General features: G+C 35.1%; 1 protein-coding gene across 2 annotated transcripts in view; it reads right to left on the reverse strand.

The window, feature by feature from the left end:
• The window catches only part of LOC111154249 (WD repeat domain 7), a 364,619-nt gene that overhangs the window by 228,609 nt on the left and 119,638 nt on the right, over positions 1–16,372 (reverse strand). Inside the window, exons 17-19 of one of the 2 annotated variants that reach the window (XM_022513748.1) lie at positions 11,385–11,483; positions 8,889–9,007; positions 7,074–7,197 (exon numbers count right to left, since the gene is read on the reverse strand). In XM_022513748.1, coding sequence (XP_022369456.1) covers positions 7,074–7,197; positions 8,889–9,007; positions 11,385–11,483 — 342 coding nt within the window. The remainder of the gene's footprint in view (positions 1–7,073; positions 7,198–8,888; positions 9,008–11,384; positions 11,484–16,372) is intronic. The other variant, XM_022513750.1, reaches the window with a different exon arrangement.

Here is a 16,372-nt window from a genome sequence, read left to right on the forward strand (position 1 = left end):
TTTCCTCAGGCACTACTCCTGCTTTGTTGCACAGGCTGGGAACTGTCCCAGGGCGCTTGGTGATAACTGGAAACCAGACTGCTGGTATATTCGTATACAGAGGACTTCAGTGTGAAGTTCCTTATTCCTGTGGAGTTCCTAACCCACAGCACTGCCTGATAACAGAGTTCTGTTTACTAAGAGGTAAAGTCTAAATAACCAATCGATCCAGTAACACTTTCATTTTTAATTTGCCATTTTACTACTCTAATTTCCAAGACCTGTAAAAAAAGGATTTAAGGACAATTGCGAGATTTTACATATCACCTCCAAGAACTCAAGTCACATGGAACTAAAGAATTTTCCTTTAAATAGTTGAGACTGAGTAAGAAGAAATTTAGTTATTCATCAGGTTAGTAGGCAAATAAAGGTAAGTACGACAGTTTAATGCTGTTAAATACATGATCAGTCTGGAGTGCTTACGCTTAAGCCCCATAGCTCTGATACTTTAGAAGAAAAAAGAGAAACAAATCCCTTAGGTCCCCACTTAACACCACAAACAGATACACACAGATACAGAGCACTTTGCATAATATAGTTTGTCTTAAGACAAACCCTACTGCCTCTTAATATAAAAACTTCCACAGAACATCAAGTCCTTTTTCTGTAAATCACTTAGTCATAATTCAGTACTTTCCCTTTCTATTCACAATGCACACTTCCAACTGGCTCTGTGAATACAAGGTAACAACCACAGATACTTCTGAGCAAACCTCATCTTTTCGTTTCAGCAGATTCGCAAAGTGGGCGTTCATTACAAAAAGGCTATTTTAGAATTCTCAGTTCTTCGTAAGCAACCAAATGATTTTCCTTTTCCCCACATCTAATTAGAATATTTTTTCTGAAAAAGAAAGATACACTCGGAATGCAACAAAAGACCTGAGAAAGTAGTCAAGTAAGCAGAATGTAAGGAGTCAACAGAGACACCACAAAGTGCTTACACTAAAGCTTAGGGAATTTTTTCCCCCCATCAGAGAGCTCTTATTCTTAGCCAATTTACTCTTATTTTATATTTAACTCAAATAAGTTTGGCTGCCTGGCTTCCACACTCCCAAAACAGTGATAACAGTAAATTAGACACCAGGGGCAAAAGCTCCTGGGGGTGAGACAAAACAGCCCAACCAGCAAAAATTGTTAACGATTCCTACACAGTAAAAAGAGGAAGAAGGAAAGTTATCTTTTAAAAATATGAAAGTTAAGAGGCAGTTCAGTCTGGGTCCTTTTATGTTCAGATAAACAAGTCTACTCTCTTCAATAAGCAAATGGTGGTAATTATACAACACAGGCCAAAACAACAACTCTGGCTATTGAGAAGATGTTTAAAAAGCCAGAAACAGATGAACTATTTCAATAAAAAGAGTTAACATTTTTTAAAAATCCAAGCATTTAGTGACTTTTAAACCGTCAGTTATCTAGAAAATCATTCCTTAGAAGGCTGTTAGAGAGCTCCAAATAACTGAGTCATTTATAAAAAAAGAAAGGAAGGAAGGAATGCTGTGTTAAGGCCTTTGGGGGTAGAGGAGGGACTCACTTAAATCCTATTTAGCAAACACCGTTCCTAGCCTTTCCCCATCCTTTCCCCAGCAAACCCTGAAAATATCTGCCTACCACAGAATGCATTAATATTTAAATTTTTACTAGCTACAAGAAACCTTTCCACTACTCTATAATATATAGTTCCATCTTACCTTCTTGTATATTGTTGGTCCATCCACATTTGTGCTCAGAATGACCACTACCTTATAATCATCAGAAAGTGACTTCAATTCCAGGTTAAAATAGGTACTACAGTGTGGCTTGTTGAAAGTCAAACCCAAAACATTTACTAGGAGTGTCTTTCACTGAACAAAGAAATCCTATTCTGTTTCCAAGGGGGATAAAAAAGACGAGCCTAACCCTGGTAACCTTAGCACAAAAGGAAGCTAAAAAGGCAGGGCCTCGATAAGAACAAAGGATTGTTCTTTCTGATGACATCAATACGTATTAAACACGATGTGTTACACATCCTTCTATCAATATCTGAGATGATAAATTTGCAAATTAATACTACATTGGTCATAACTGCATAAAATTACAATAGCACCCTCTTTAGAAGAGATTTTTATTTATATAATGGTAGTAACTTTTATGTGTTTAATGTTTCTGAAATTAAAGGAGGAGATGAGCCACAGTGTGCAAGCAGAATACAATGTACGAGAAATAATTACGCTTGTGACCTCATGCCCTATAAGGTCACCCTGCATCACAGGCCAAAGGAAATCAGGAACCATCAGCATTTACCTCCGAGTAGTCACTGCCTGGAACGAAGGGCAAACGCGGGTGTATTTCATAAACTAGCAGGAGCTTGACCTCATAAAAAAGTCAATTATCAAAATGCTACATGTAGAATGTCACAAAAAGAAATATATAAAGGTGGGTTCTACACAATATCTTCCCTTCAAAGTAAATCTGAGACAACTTAAACATTTCATCTTCATTTGGATTATAACACATTTCACAAAATAACATTAACCCTTTCTTACTAAAAATAAGCAACAGAATTTCTAAAAAGTATTTTGTAACATAAGCATGATTATAAATACATGAGAAAGAGTGATAACTCAGAAAACATTTACAATATTTATATAAGTCATTATCACTAGAATGTACGAAATATTCAGAATTCCAGTCCTGTAGCCATTACAGTAAGAATCACAATGCAATTATCCTCAAATTTTCAATCAGAAATCAGGCATCGAAAGTTCACATACTGCCTGCATTTATAAGGGATAAAATGTTTCCTAACCCGATCTGGGACAGAACTCCATTACCTGAAGCAAAATTCTCAAATCACTCAACAAGGACTTGGCTTTTATGAAAATTTGTGAACTGGCTTTTCAGTTAAGGCAGACTATTGCTCCTTTTTCCTCCCCAGTGATTTCTGGTCTACGGCCAGAATCTCTGAGCAATACAAATTCAAGTGATTCTGAAACAGTGACAATAAGGAGAACAAAAGTAGAGAAACCAACACAGCAAAGGAAAGGGGTCAGTCAGCCAACACTCACTACGCGTATAATCGGCCGTGCTGGGTGCTGTCCAGAAGTTTCTCCTTTACTACTCTCCGCAGTCCTAAGAAAAGCAACTGGCTTCTGGCCCCTTGCTTTCCTTAGGTTCTCAGACAAACCTACAAAAGGCTTTTATTACATAATGTACCTAAATACAATTCCAGAAGACCCCACTCACTATGACCAGTGGACTTGAGTTGTCATCTTAGTCCCAGCTCAATTACTTACTGACTGCGGAGTCAGAGAAGGGTTACTTCCCATTTTAAACCTCAGGCTCCAGAGCTGTACGATGAAGGGGCCTTCAAAGCCCATCAGCCTAGTAGCACATTCTGCTCTTCAAGCAAAAGCATTTTCTGGGTCTCAGACAAACATCCAACGAAGGGACTCTGGGTCATAACTTAGGAGCTGCCAATATTGCCTAGGTAATTACTGCACATTTTTAAATGCTTAGGCTGATTAAATTATAAGAAAATATCTAATGAATAGTGCATTTACCAAAGTAAATATTTTACCTTTAATATTTTACCTACTTAAGTAAGAAGATTCTTATGCTAAAAATAGGTTTTAAGTTCCTAAAAGAACATTTTATGCTGTTAACTTGCTACGAAAATCATCCCCGCAAATACTACTGACCATGATAGAGGCGACTGCCCTATGAACACGTTATGGCAGGTGTGGGCTGTCCACCAGCTGGCTCCATAACCTTTTGATCCCTTTGGACAGCAAATCTGTTCAACAGCCCTATGTGGTCATTTCTCATTTGTTGTATGCTTTCTTCTCCTTTCACACATTCAGAATCCTTACTCCTTCAGCTTGACATTCTTTTATTAAAACAGAAAGCTCCCAGTAAAGCAAACTCATTTTACACTCAGACAATGTAAAAGTTCCAGAATAGATTACTATATTATAGAAAGAGTCGTTAGTATAAGCTGTTTTAATTATATGTAGACTGCATGTTTATTCTTTCACTAAAAATAACAGGATGATAAGATTAAAATTTTAAGTAAGCCAATATTCAGTTAATTTATAAGGAACTCCAGGATACTATAGGTAACTAAAAGGACTTCAATTTACATAAATGGAAAGATTTAAATCTGACCTAAGAACAACCTAGTTTATGCTTAAACAATGATGAGAACCATTTCCTCACAATGAAGAGTAATTTTCTCACAGTTGCACGTTTCTCCTCCAAGTTATTGTTGTTGTTGTTGTTAAGTTTAATATGGCTACAAATGACATTGTGTGAAAGCAGGATTAGCTCAAATCTATTCAATCCTCTACCCCGAACACCATTTCAAGATCTAAGGATGCCAGAGGAAGCAAGACAGAATAAATGGTGGTGAGGGAAATCAGTTTTGTAGTCTGACAGTCACTCAGTAACTGAAGAACCTTAAGAAAGTTCTTTAATCTCTTGGCCTCAACTAACTCATCTGGGGGAAAAAAGTGGGGGCTGGTAGTGACACGAGTGCTACTTTACAGGCTAACTGCAGTGGCTTAATGAAGTAACACAGACCAGGCACTTAGCAAAAGCCTGACAGAGAGAGTGTTCAATTAATGGTAGGCATTGTCATTATTTTACTTATACTGTATCCTCTCGGGACCCTCTAATAGACCTCTCACCTAGCAACATATACATTTTCATCATTGCTTCAGGGAGTAATCTGAGACCATATTACACCTTTATCTTGCAGCTAACTCATTCTCTTCTTTCCAGGAAAAAGAAAATAAAATGGAATTCACCACCATCATTAAAGATATCTTTCTTCCCAAACTGTCAAGAACACAACACTGTACACATCTTTGGTGTTTTCCTTAGATCCTGATATGTAATCTGTAATCAAGCTTTAGAAATACCTTTTATTCTACTCTATCTACATTTAGGTCTGGGTCCCATTTCCCTTCTGTAGTAGCTTCTCAGTCTACTTCAGTCCACTCTCCCACTGTAGTCCATTCCAAACAAAGGTGTCCTGAAACAGTTCCTCATACTTCCATATCAGCGTTGTCCTTTCAAAAGGATCTCTAATGATTTGCTACTGTTTCACACCTTCAGCCTAGGTTTGTCCTTTAATTGGAGCATCTTGCTTCCTCCAGCATCCTTAGATCTTAAAATGGTGTTGGGGGTAGAGGAATGAGTAGATATTTGAGCTAATCCTCCTTTCATACAATGTCATCTCATAGCTTGTCCTTAAATTGGGGCATCTTTTATTCAATAAGGTTTACTATGAGCTGATGAGCTAATTCTGTTTTTCAGAATATTCTGAAGCTGAGGGCCACAAGTGACTGAACAAATAGGACTGTTCAGGATTCTTCAAATGCTCAAAAGCAAAGCTTTTTTCATCCTAGTCTTATTCTTTTAAACATTTTTTTACATTGTAGAAGATATTAAAACCTATACACATTTAAGTAAGTAAGCCTAATACCTTTCATAGAGTCCATATGTTTAAAGACTCTGGTCTTTCAATTTCCTTTTATTAAAATGGAAAAATTCCTAGTAAGCAAATGAAAATCAGTATTATCTCAGTAAATTCTGTTACCTAAACAGATTAAAGAATTTTTATTAGTGTTGTTAATGTGTGATGTTATGGTCATATGTAAAACACATTGTTTGCATTTTTACAGATTATGAACGTACTTAATATAAAAATCTTTACCTAGGCATTGTTCCATATGCTTACCAAAGATTAACTCATTCCAAACTCAGAATAACCCTACGGTCTCACTATCATCTTCATTTCATCTATGATAAAAGTGAGGCTGAGAAAGGTTAAATATCAAAGGTCAAATACCTAAAAACAACCACTAGAGTCACCACTGACAAACATCTGGTAGACTTATACCAGGTATAACAATTATAGTCCTTTTTGAATCTTGTTTTCATATCCTTCTTATACAATAAGTATTGTCTGTCTTGACATGTACAGTGAGTATCTTATTAACTAAGAATTTGGTATTGGCCAAAATCATTTAAAATGAATCCATCTAAAACCTAGGCCAAATTTTCATAGTAAAAGATTTTAAGTTTCATTGAGAATTTAACCTAAAAAGTAAAACTGATTTTATCTTATATTCAATATAACAGTTTAAAACTTTAATTCTGAATTCTTCTCTAGAAGAATAAAGAATCGGGGCACCTGGGTGGCTCAGTCAGTTAAGCATCTGCTTTTAGCTCAGGTCATGATCCCAGGGTCTTGGGATCAACCCCTGCATGGCGCTCCCTGCTCAGTGGGGAGCCTGCTTCTCCCTCTCCCTCTGCTGTTCCCCCTGCTTATTTTCTCTCTCTCTGTGAAATAAATGAATAAACAATCTTTTTTAAAAAAAGGGAAGAAGAAGAAAAAAAAATCAATCAAATGATGAATTGGGGATGAAGCACACTTTTCTAAAAAGAAAAAAACTACAATAGCATAATACAACTTTTCTTCAATGACCACTTGACCTAGCAGCAGGATCACAAAGGTCTGATTCTACAAAAAACATTGAACCACTTCCAACAATTTTTCCAAAGACCTTTCTCAGTCCATTCAAATTATATTCTTTTGAAAGATTTGTCTGTCAAAATCCTTGCTAATTTTCTTTCCCAAGAGTATACTGGTCTAAATCTACCCAATTTTTACTTCTTAAGGATTCACAATTCCAACCTCAACTTCGAAAGGCCCTGCCTTATACTGCACGTGCACACCATCAGATCGGATCTACAAGCCAGCATCCGCGAACATAATCATGCAACAGAGACAGATGTTACTGTGAAACAGAGTAGGACTTTTTGATTGGGGATTAATTTCGTAAGAGGTCTGTCCATCAGAGAGTATTTAGATGTATTCTTTTAAACCAAACTCCAAACCACAGGGCTTCGGAAAGTGAACACGTAGAATTCAAGGCTCCCTTATTTTCATTTTAAATGACTCACTTTTATTGAGAGGCAGTAACAAGCATATCTATGAGTTTAGAACTTCTGTATGTTTAAGCATGTAAAGCTTTGTAGAGAACTCTTACGTGATATGACGTGGTCCATATACTGAGGTAAATAAGGGGCCCAGGCATCGATGGCTTCCTTCCGTCCTGCCTGCTCAATTCTTCGCAGTTCAGCGAGAAGCAGGGCCTGGGCGGCTTCTCTGACCTGAGAAGGAAACGGAGCCAAATGAAAAAATAGGAAACAGGTCAGTTGCTGAGGTGTTTAAAAACTAGAAAGTTCATCACAAAATAAAGCTAGGAAATATACAAGCCACATTTATTTACAAGAGAAAAACCACAAACCAAGTAATGAATTAAATACTGAATAAACTGGATGTGAGCAAAATCAAAAACATTTTAATGAATGATCTCAGTGAAAAGTATTTTAACACTAATAGAATTATATTTGTACATTTATGCAGCGTTGGGTTTAAAACTTCATTTTCCAAAGCTTTTAAAACTTTTTAAAATTAAAAGTACTTTTTCACCTTAAATTTCCAAATAGTTGTAACTGTTAAAAATCACTGTTAGAACTGTTAAACTTTGTCTTCTCTTTTAGCCTCAAGAAATTTAACCTTATCTAGTGAATTTCTTTATACACTAAGTATTGTTTGCATGAACCTATATATAAATCTGCACAATTCCTGTATACCTAAGACATGTTTAAACAATTTGTTTTCAACAAATAGGCAAAATACATTCCTATGTAATGGCATTAGTTCTATAGAAGGAAACAATTTCTCAAAGTTACATCATTTCAGTTTGTCCTTCAATGTGGCACACTTTTATCTTGCAATTTTAGTTGAGTTTTATTTTGGCAAATTACCACAAGCACGAGGTCAAAGAAGCTCTTCAACTGTCAAGTGGTCTATCAATCAATTTATTTACTCTTTGTCACTGAAAAGGTAACTCAGCAATATCTGGCAAGAGTTTGAATAAAAATTGTTTTTAATTATAACTGATTTTGAAGTGAATTCAGATACTATTCAATGCAAAACCATGAAATTTTAGTATGCTACAATTCTACTTAGAATTGAGGGAAGGGAAACCAGATGGGGGAAATATTTATATTTGATAAATTTAAAATCTTGAATGATTCCAACTGCTATAGCTAGATAGGTCAAATGCCATAATAAAGGAAATCTCTATCCATAAAACATTTCCAAGTCCCTGGTGATATTATATTCAAGCGATGTCTAATATAGCATAAGTCCATTAACACAAAATAAAAGCCACCCATTTATTGAGCTCCTACTATGTGTCAGGCTCTGTACTGTTTTACTTGCATTATCTGACTTGATCCTGACAGCAATCCCATGAGGAATATATTATTATCCCCACTTTACAAATGAGCTTCAAATAGCTTAAGTAAATTGCCCAGGGTCACAAAGTTAATAATTGGCAGAACTGATATTTAAACCTGGGTCTCTTCGAATTCCAAAGACTTTCTTTTATTATAACGCATTATCTTCCATTGGACAAGGGCTACTCACTTAGAATCTGACTGACGTGATTATAGCTCAGTGTGTGATTCTGAGGGAGTCGGGTGTATGTATGTGAGCATGCATGTATGTTAATCTACACAGAACAATCTCTATAGAAACCAACACTCAAAGAAACAGTCCTATAAAGTATATGAAACCTTTGGTCAAATATTCACTGATTCAAAAGTAAACAAACATGCAAGTTGGAACATTACTATTCAGCACATAAACTGAAAAAAAATCATGAATCCATATTTTCTGTGAAATAAACAGGTGAAAAGAAATTAGATAAATATTAAGCATTTCGTTTCAAATTTACACTTGTCTACTGCTCTCATGTTTTTGTTTTCTATCCATACCACGTCAATATTACCTCCAAGCATCGATCCTGCCATCTTCGAGCCAGCATCTCTAGAAGTGGGGGCCTAAATTTATCCAGTCCCAGCAGGTCTGGCAGCATCACACAATGCATAGCAGCCAACTGACTCCATCCTGTTAAAAATGTAACATATTACAAATACTTTAAGCATTTTAGCATTCCCTAATTCAAAGACATTTCTTTAAATAAACCAAAAATCAAAAAGGACAAATGTGCTAAATTATATTATAAATGATTACAATTTATTAGATATTTTATACAAATTATATCAAATGTAGTTTATCTCTAAATCTTGTAATTGGTACTTACAAGAAATCTCAAAGTCTTAAACAAAAATAAACTTCCACATAAAGTACATACAAATTCTACAAGGAAAACATATTTCTAACTGCAGAAAACATAGAAATAAACATGTACTAGAGTTGTAGACTTGAAACTACTTTCAGTTAAAAGGGCATTCACACAGATATCCAAAGATAAGTTCATGTCTGCTAAGGCCTGGCCATCTGTGTATGACCACCTTTGTCAGTCAACAGAGATGTCTTCCCTTGTCTATCACAGGGCCTTTAATTAATACTTATTGATCTCTTTTCCTACTAAATGAATCAGATATTTAATCACAATCATAACTGAGTAAGTAACATAACATGAATTTTGAGAGGAAAAATGAATTCAGACATTTCATAAAATAAAAACCAGATAATCCAAAATTGACATCTTAAGTATCACTAACTTTAATCTATGGGAATGAAAGGTTTTTTTTTCCCAAAATTCTAATCCATAATATGGAACTTGATTATTTAAAGAAAACAAACACTGGAAGCCACTGCAATATCTAAAAGTAACAGTATCCAGACATGCTCAAATAAGCATTTCAACCAAAGGGGTCTGAAAAATATATACAAAATAAATGCCTCAGTCTTCCCAAATCATGTATGAAGTCACTATTAAAGACAAATAATCAAAAACGAATGCAAAAAAGCAATTACTACCATATATAAGTGATCACTGAATTTTAACAAATCAATGTTTTGAAATAATCTAAAACAAAAAGAATCCTATCATAAAATTCAAAATAATTACTAGGATTGCTTAAAAAAGAAAGAGAGAGAGGAGAGAAAATAAGTGAGTAACTGATAAGCCACCTATCTAAAGATTTATCCTTTCAGTAAGAAAATTCTTATCAACTGAGAATATATAATTAAATGATTAAGATGATGAGCACACGCATTTTAGATTCCAATTTATTTTCGATAGAGGGTATATATACATATATAGAGAGTATATATACATATATAGAGGAGATATATATATATATATATATACACACACACACACACACACTTACACACACACACATATATGTAAATATAAATTACATGTCTCATAAACGTGTGAAGTGTTATTTATGAGCTGAATTTTAATAGGACAGTGATTCTCACCATGGTCCAAAGTCAAGAGCTTTTTTTTTTTTTGAACTAACGAATTACTCTTTCGCAATAGCTTAACAAATTTGACCTGAATTATTTTTGCTAAAATCCAGTCTTAGCACACTAACCTTAGCACATGTCTATGATAGGGAAGCCAAACAAAAAATGAGTTATACTTTTGTGCTCCCATGTTTTCTTTCCAAATGAGTGGTACTTCAAACATGGGCTCTGTACTTTACAGATACTACGCCATTCTTTCCATTTGAATGGATTGTTAATACTGCTTTCTAGCAAAGAGTCAGAATCAATCTGGATTACACTTGAGATTTTTAAAAAATTTCCTTTTATATTATACATCTGGTGAAGACAGAACCCATAATGAAGACAGTGGATATAACTCAGAGCTCACAAGTTCCGTTAGGCTTCCAGGCAGTATAAATAATCCTATGGTGGCTCTTGGGGAAAAAAGGTTTGTGGATTCCATTCACATTTTCAGAGTTCTAAAAACACTTTCACCTAGTATTAACTCCATAGGGATAATATGATAGCCTAACTATACCTTAAAAACTGAAATTACGGATTTTTGCCTCTTCCAGAAACAGAAATAGTAAGGAGGATAAACAGGTGAATTCCTGTTTATAATCATAGGTGCTAATCAACATTCTGAAGACTTCTCTAATGATAATGTAAACAGACCCCTCACATCTCCCTCTAACCTCAGAGTAATGAAACAGGCAAAACACCAGAGATCACATGGCAAACATCATTATGAAAACCAATCCACTTTTTAATACCTACTTCACATCAAAGATTAGCATCTTTGCACTTCTTTAATGGCATTCGAGGTTACGAGAAACATAGTGTATACCTGCCAGGAGCAGCATTACATTTTCCTAGCTGGCCCTTATCATTGACATTAGCAAATAAAGTTAAAAAATGGAAAATTTAGGATCTCCTATATAACAAAGCAGATAAATGTGTAAACTGGATAAAAAGAACATGTCATATCAGAATAAAGCACAGACTGAGAGGGAGTTGTTAGGAAGTTGAGAGAGAATACCTTCATTTACTAAGAAACAGGTATGTAAAGCAGGAGTAGAAGCAGGGTCAGAGCCAGAGTGGTCAGCATCAGACCGAGCGGAAATGACAGGAGCAGGAACTTGCAGAGAAAACAGAAGAAATAAAGAGGAGAGAATTGAGGTACAGCGGCTTCTGAAAAAAAGCTCAGTATTAGTGAAGAATGAAAAACAAAGTTGGCAAAATATAGTAAATGGAGAACTGAAAAATGATGTTTTCATCAGAAGGGCATGATCGTTGAGGATTACGGCAGGGAAATGATATATTTTATTGAACAGCAATCACAGTGTAGTTCAAATTCCTCTTAAAACCAAAATCTACTTAATATTCTAATTTATCAATGTACCAATTGATACAAAAACTGTTCTAAAACAAGTAAGGCTATAAGTAAAAAATGACAGACATATTAAGAATTAGCAAGAATGTAATTCAATTTTTAAAATGTATCACATACTGAAAACTTTAACTTGGTCGTCATACTGCCAATTACATTCTTCTAATGATTTATTTCCTAACCTTATATGTAAATTATTTTTTAATATCTCAAACCAACATCCACTGAAATCATTTCAATTTTCCATACTCCTTTGATAAAAATACAATTTAAAATCTGCCAACTTATAAAGAATATATATACTAAACAACTTTTGTAAGAATCCTAACATAGCTTCATTTTTAGTTTAAAAAATATTTTTATGATACCCATTTATCAAAATTACTATAAATGTTCTAATCTTCATAAAATACATGCAGCAACCCCATCCCACCCCCCAAAAAGTCATATTACCAGGAAAATGTTTCAGCTTCAATTATCATATGAAAAGGCAAAAAGACCGTATGGCACACACATTCTACAACTGGAGGTCAATGGTAAGATTTAGAGGTCACCATTTGACACTTCCTTCCTATGGAGAAATTACCATATGTCATGCACAAGTATCTTCAAATTAATCCCTCTCCTTTCTTCTGTCATTGAACAGCAATAGGTTTGGGCTCCTGAACAGATTAAGCATTGTCCCCTGAATGATATGTTTGTTTTTCATGCAGTGAAGTTCCTTTGTAACTACAGGACAGCTGCATGAAAACAACTTTTCATAATTTCCACACGAATGCATCATAATGTCAATCAGGCACGTGTGAGGTAGTAACCAGTAGAACTGAAAGTACATGAACAGTTAAAAAAAAAAAAAAAAATCCAATTCTATATACCCTAAGAAGCACATTCTGCACATATGAAAGTCTCATCGGGGAAATTATAATTGTTTTTATTATCACAGACCTGTTTTTGTTCCTTATGAAATTATAATAATTTTGTTATGTTTATGAAAGAAACAGAGCTATTCTTAACTGCACATTTCCTAAGATATAAGAATTCTATTGTAATCTTGCAAAGAAATCTTAAATATTTCTTTGTTCCATTAAACAAATTTTTCATTTTATAAATCATTTCTAATTACAAATTCAGTTACTAGGGCCTATCAAATATACACTTCCTCATGCAAAAAAGTTGCCGAGCCTGGATGGCAGAGAGTAAATCTTCAGGTTTTAACTTTCATGCCACCAAAATTGTTCACAAAGTTCCTCTGGTGGCTTCCAACAACTGGGACTTTTCCATAATTTCACTTAAAAAAAAAAAAAGAAATTATTATTGTCATCCCTGAAAAGACTGTGATATCTGATTTTACTCTTAAGTGAGAGGATAGTAGGGTGAGAAGTGAGGAAATTCAATACGAATGAATAAAAGTTCAGTACTGAGTGATCATTACCCTAGTCTTGTCAAGTAAGTAGTGGGATTAAACTCCATCTTCTCTAAGTCACAAGCATAAAGTAAACTAGAAATGCTACTGAGAAAACTACTAAAATAAGTATAATAGCTCTTAACAGAATAATGTTCAAAATATATGTTTATTTTTAATGAGGTAAATAAACAGACTCTTTTTTGGACTACTGTTTAAATGACAGGAATAAGGAAAAAGACATTTACATTTTCCTTTAATAAATTCTGTGAGCACACACACACAAAAATCAAGAATACTATTAGACAGATCAAGGAATCAGATTTACTATGCTTTAAAAATCTTGGCATCACCACCAAAAAATACTTCATTCAGACTACCTCACAGCTGAGACTGCAGAATCTGGAACTACTTTTATAACTAATTGAAAAATTCAAATTAACTCTGCTTGAGCTTTTAAAACTGTCCACATATAAAGAAGTCAGCAAAAGAAATTTAAAGAGCACCACTCCCAAAACAAAAAGCTCAAGGCTTAATGACAACAATGAATCTGAAGGAAGTCATATGTAGCACTGAATACTGACAATTCATAGATTGAAGCATTAGCAGCATTTGGTTTCTTAAAACAAAAAACCTGCGATGTCAATTATCAATTGACTTCTCTTACTAAGGGTTAGTCAAGCCTAAGGGCAAAAGTCTCAGCATAGTTTCAGGTGATGACAGAGGTGGCTCGAGTTCTATTATTTTACCTACAAAAGTTCTTTAAATTTTGCAGCTAAGAGCCTCTTTAACTACTTACTACCACATGCAAAGACAGGCGAAGATAAATGAACTGTGTGACAACATACACACCCACACCCACACGCTTTACGTTAAATAGCATCTACATAGAACTCGATGTTACAACATCCCTGGTTTTTCAGTTTCTAAATAGGTCTATTTCAGTTTTCATTTGAAATCTGACTCTGAACTACACTGTTCCCTACTGCCATTGTGACATGCTAAATATACGAAGGATAGAAAGTGAACATACTTTAGGTAGCAAGTTATTGGTCTAAACCTCATTAACCTCCTAGTACATGAAAACAGCCCTTTCAGTACATTTTTCAGAAGAGAATAAAGAAAATCTAGAAAGTTTTCTGTAAAACCAAATGCAATGGGTAAAGAAGTTTTCAAAGTTTAACACAAATAAAATTATTTAATAATGAATCACTTTATCTAAAGTGTTACACGACAGGGGCGCCTGGCTGGCTCGGTGGGTTAAAGCCTCTGCCTTCAGCTCAGGTCATGATCCCAGGGTCCTGGGATCGAGCCCCGCATCGGGCTCTCTGCTCAGCGGGGAGCCTGCGTCCCCCTCTCTCTCTGCCTGCCTCTCTGCCTACTTGTAATCTGTCTGTCAAATAAATAAAATCTTTAAAATAAATAAATAAATAAATAAATAAATAAATAAATAAGGTGTTACCGGATAATCACAAAGCTCTGAGAGGGGAGGATAGAGAAGAAGGCATTCCACACTAGGTCTGCCATTCAATGCAGAGATCTTAGAGCAACATCTGCCCTTTATGTCTACGGGAGATGAGCATCCTCATCATCTTTTAAGTCAACATGAAGCACTCTGATAAATCATTAATCAAACAGTCTAAGAAAAAAGTATATCCTTAAAATGCTATGACGGAAGAGCACAAAAAGTCTAACGGCAATAGGGAAGTACAAGGTTCCAGGAAGTAGAAAGGATAAGGACCTACCATAAAGCAGAATGAATTAACAGCCCAAGATAGTATTCTGACAGACATACGTCAAGGCAAAATACAAACGTGCTAATAATGTTTGAAAAATACAGTAAAACTCTATTTAACCTCCAGATCGCCAATGGATTATATCAGAACTGGAATAAGTTCAGATGTAATGGCAATTTTGCCTTGACCTTTAACTCGTCAGAGTCCAAAAAATAAAAATTAAAAAACTTTTTAAAATCCTGCTTCTGTAAAAGGCCTCCTTCATTACTAACATCTAAAAAAAAATAAACGAACTAAGACCAGGCACCATGGAGGAGAGTTTATTACATTGAAAGATAAAGCGAGGGCACCTGGGTGGCTCAGTGGGTTAAGCTGCTGCCTTCGGCTCAGGTCATGATCTCAGGGTCCTGGGATCGAGTCCCACATCGGGCTCTCTGCTCAGCGGGGAGCCTGCTTCCCTCTCTCTCTCTGCCTGCCTCTCTGTCTACTTGTGATCTCTGTCTGTCAAATAAATAAATAAAATCTTTAAAAAAAAAAAGAAAGAAAGAAAGATAAAGCGATAACATAAATAATAACTTGAATTAGACATATGGAGGCTATTCAAATTTTCTATTTCATTTAATTAACAATAAGCACCTACTATGTGCCAGATGTATATATATGCGAAGCATATAAAAAGTCATAGAGATTAGACAAAGATGCTGCTTGCAGTTACTCAGAGTCTGGCAGGAAAAGCAAATAACTAATGAAAATGTTATCACCAACTGCACTGTCCTCTGGATCTCCTCCACTAGACATAAGCTCCTTGAAGGCAGAGATTTGTTTTGTCAGCCTTAAAGACCCAGCCCCTAGTTACTGACTTATCGACACTAGAAGCATAAAGAGAAGGTATCTATAGATTCACTTATACAAATATTTATTGAGTGCCTTCTATGCTTCAGCTACTGTTCCCAAGAACTTGTGCTAAATCAGTGACTAAAAAAGAACAAAGAGAAGAAATGCCTGCCCTTTGAGCTTCCAAAGACCAAAGTCATAAACCAATTTTTTAAAATAAAAGGCATATAAGTTCAAACACAAAATTTTAATGAGTCTTGAGGTCCATCCATTGACCTGATATATGTACCCCATACTTCTTGCTATAGAACCTGGAAACGGATGGTGAAAAACTATGGTTAATTTGTATAAATGATGCCTGAAATAATTTAACAATGACTACCTCCTACTTCTAAGTTTAGACAACCTAAATTAAACCCATTTCTGAAAAAATAAAATAGCAGATACTGTAACATAATCTTACATATTTAAATTGCTTAGACTTGCTTCCACACCTGCCACTGAGTAAAGATGTAACTACTAACGTAGACAGAGGGTCACAGTCAAGACAGGCACTAGAGACACACACCAAAGACTCAGGCCATAGCATTACTTAACTAACCAAGAGAAGTACAGTATATCAGGATGTAGATAAGCCTACAGTTATGGGCCATTTAGGGCTGTAT

This window comes from Enhydra lutris, unplaced genomic scaffold (assembly GCF_002288905.1).
Source record: "Enhydra lutris kenyoni isolate GAN:26980312 unplaced genomic scaffold, ASM228890v2 scaffoldscaffold36, whole genome shotgun sequence".
Taxonomy (NCBI): domain Eukaryota; kingdom Metazoa; phylum Chordata; class Mammalia; order Carnivora; family Mustelidae; genus Enhydra; species Enhydra lutris.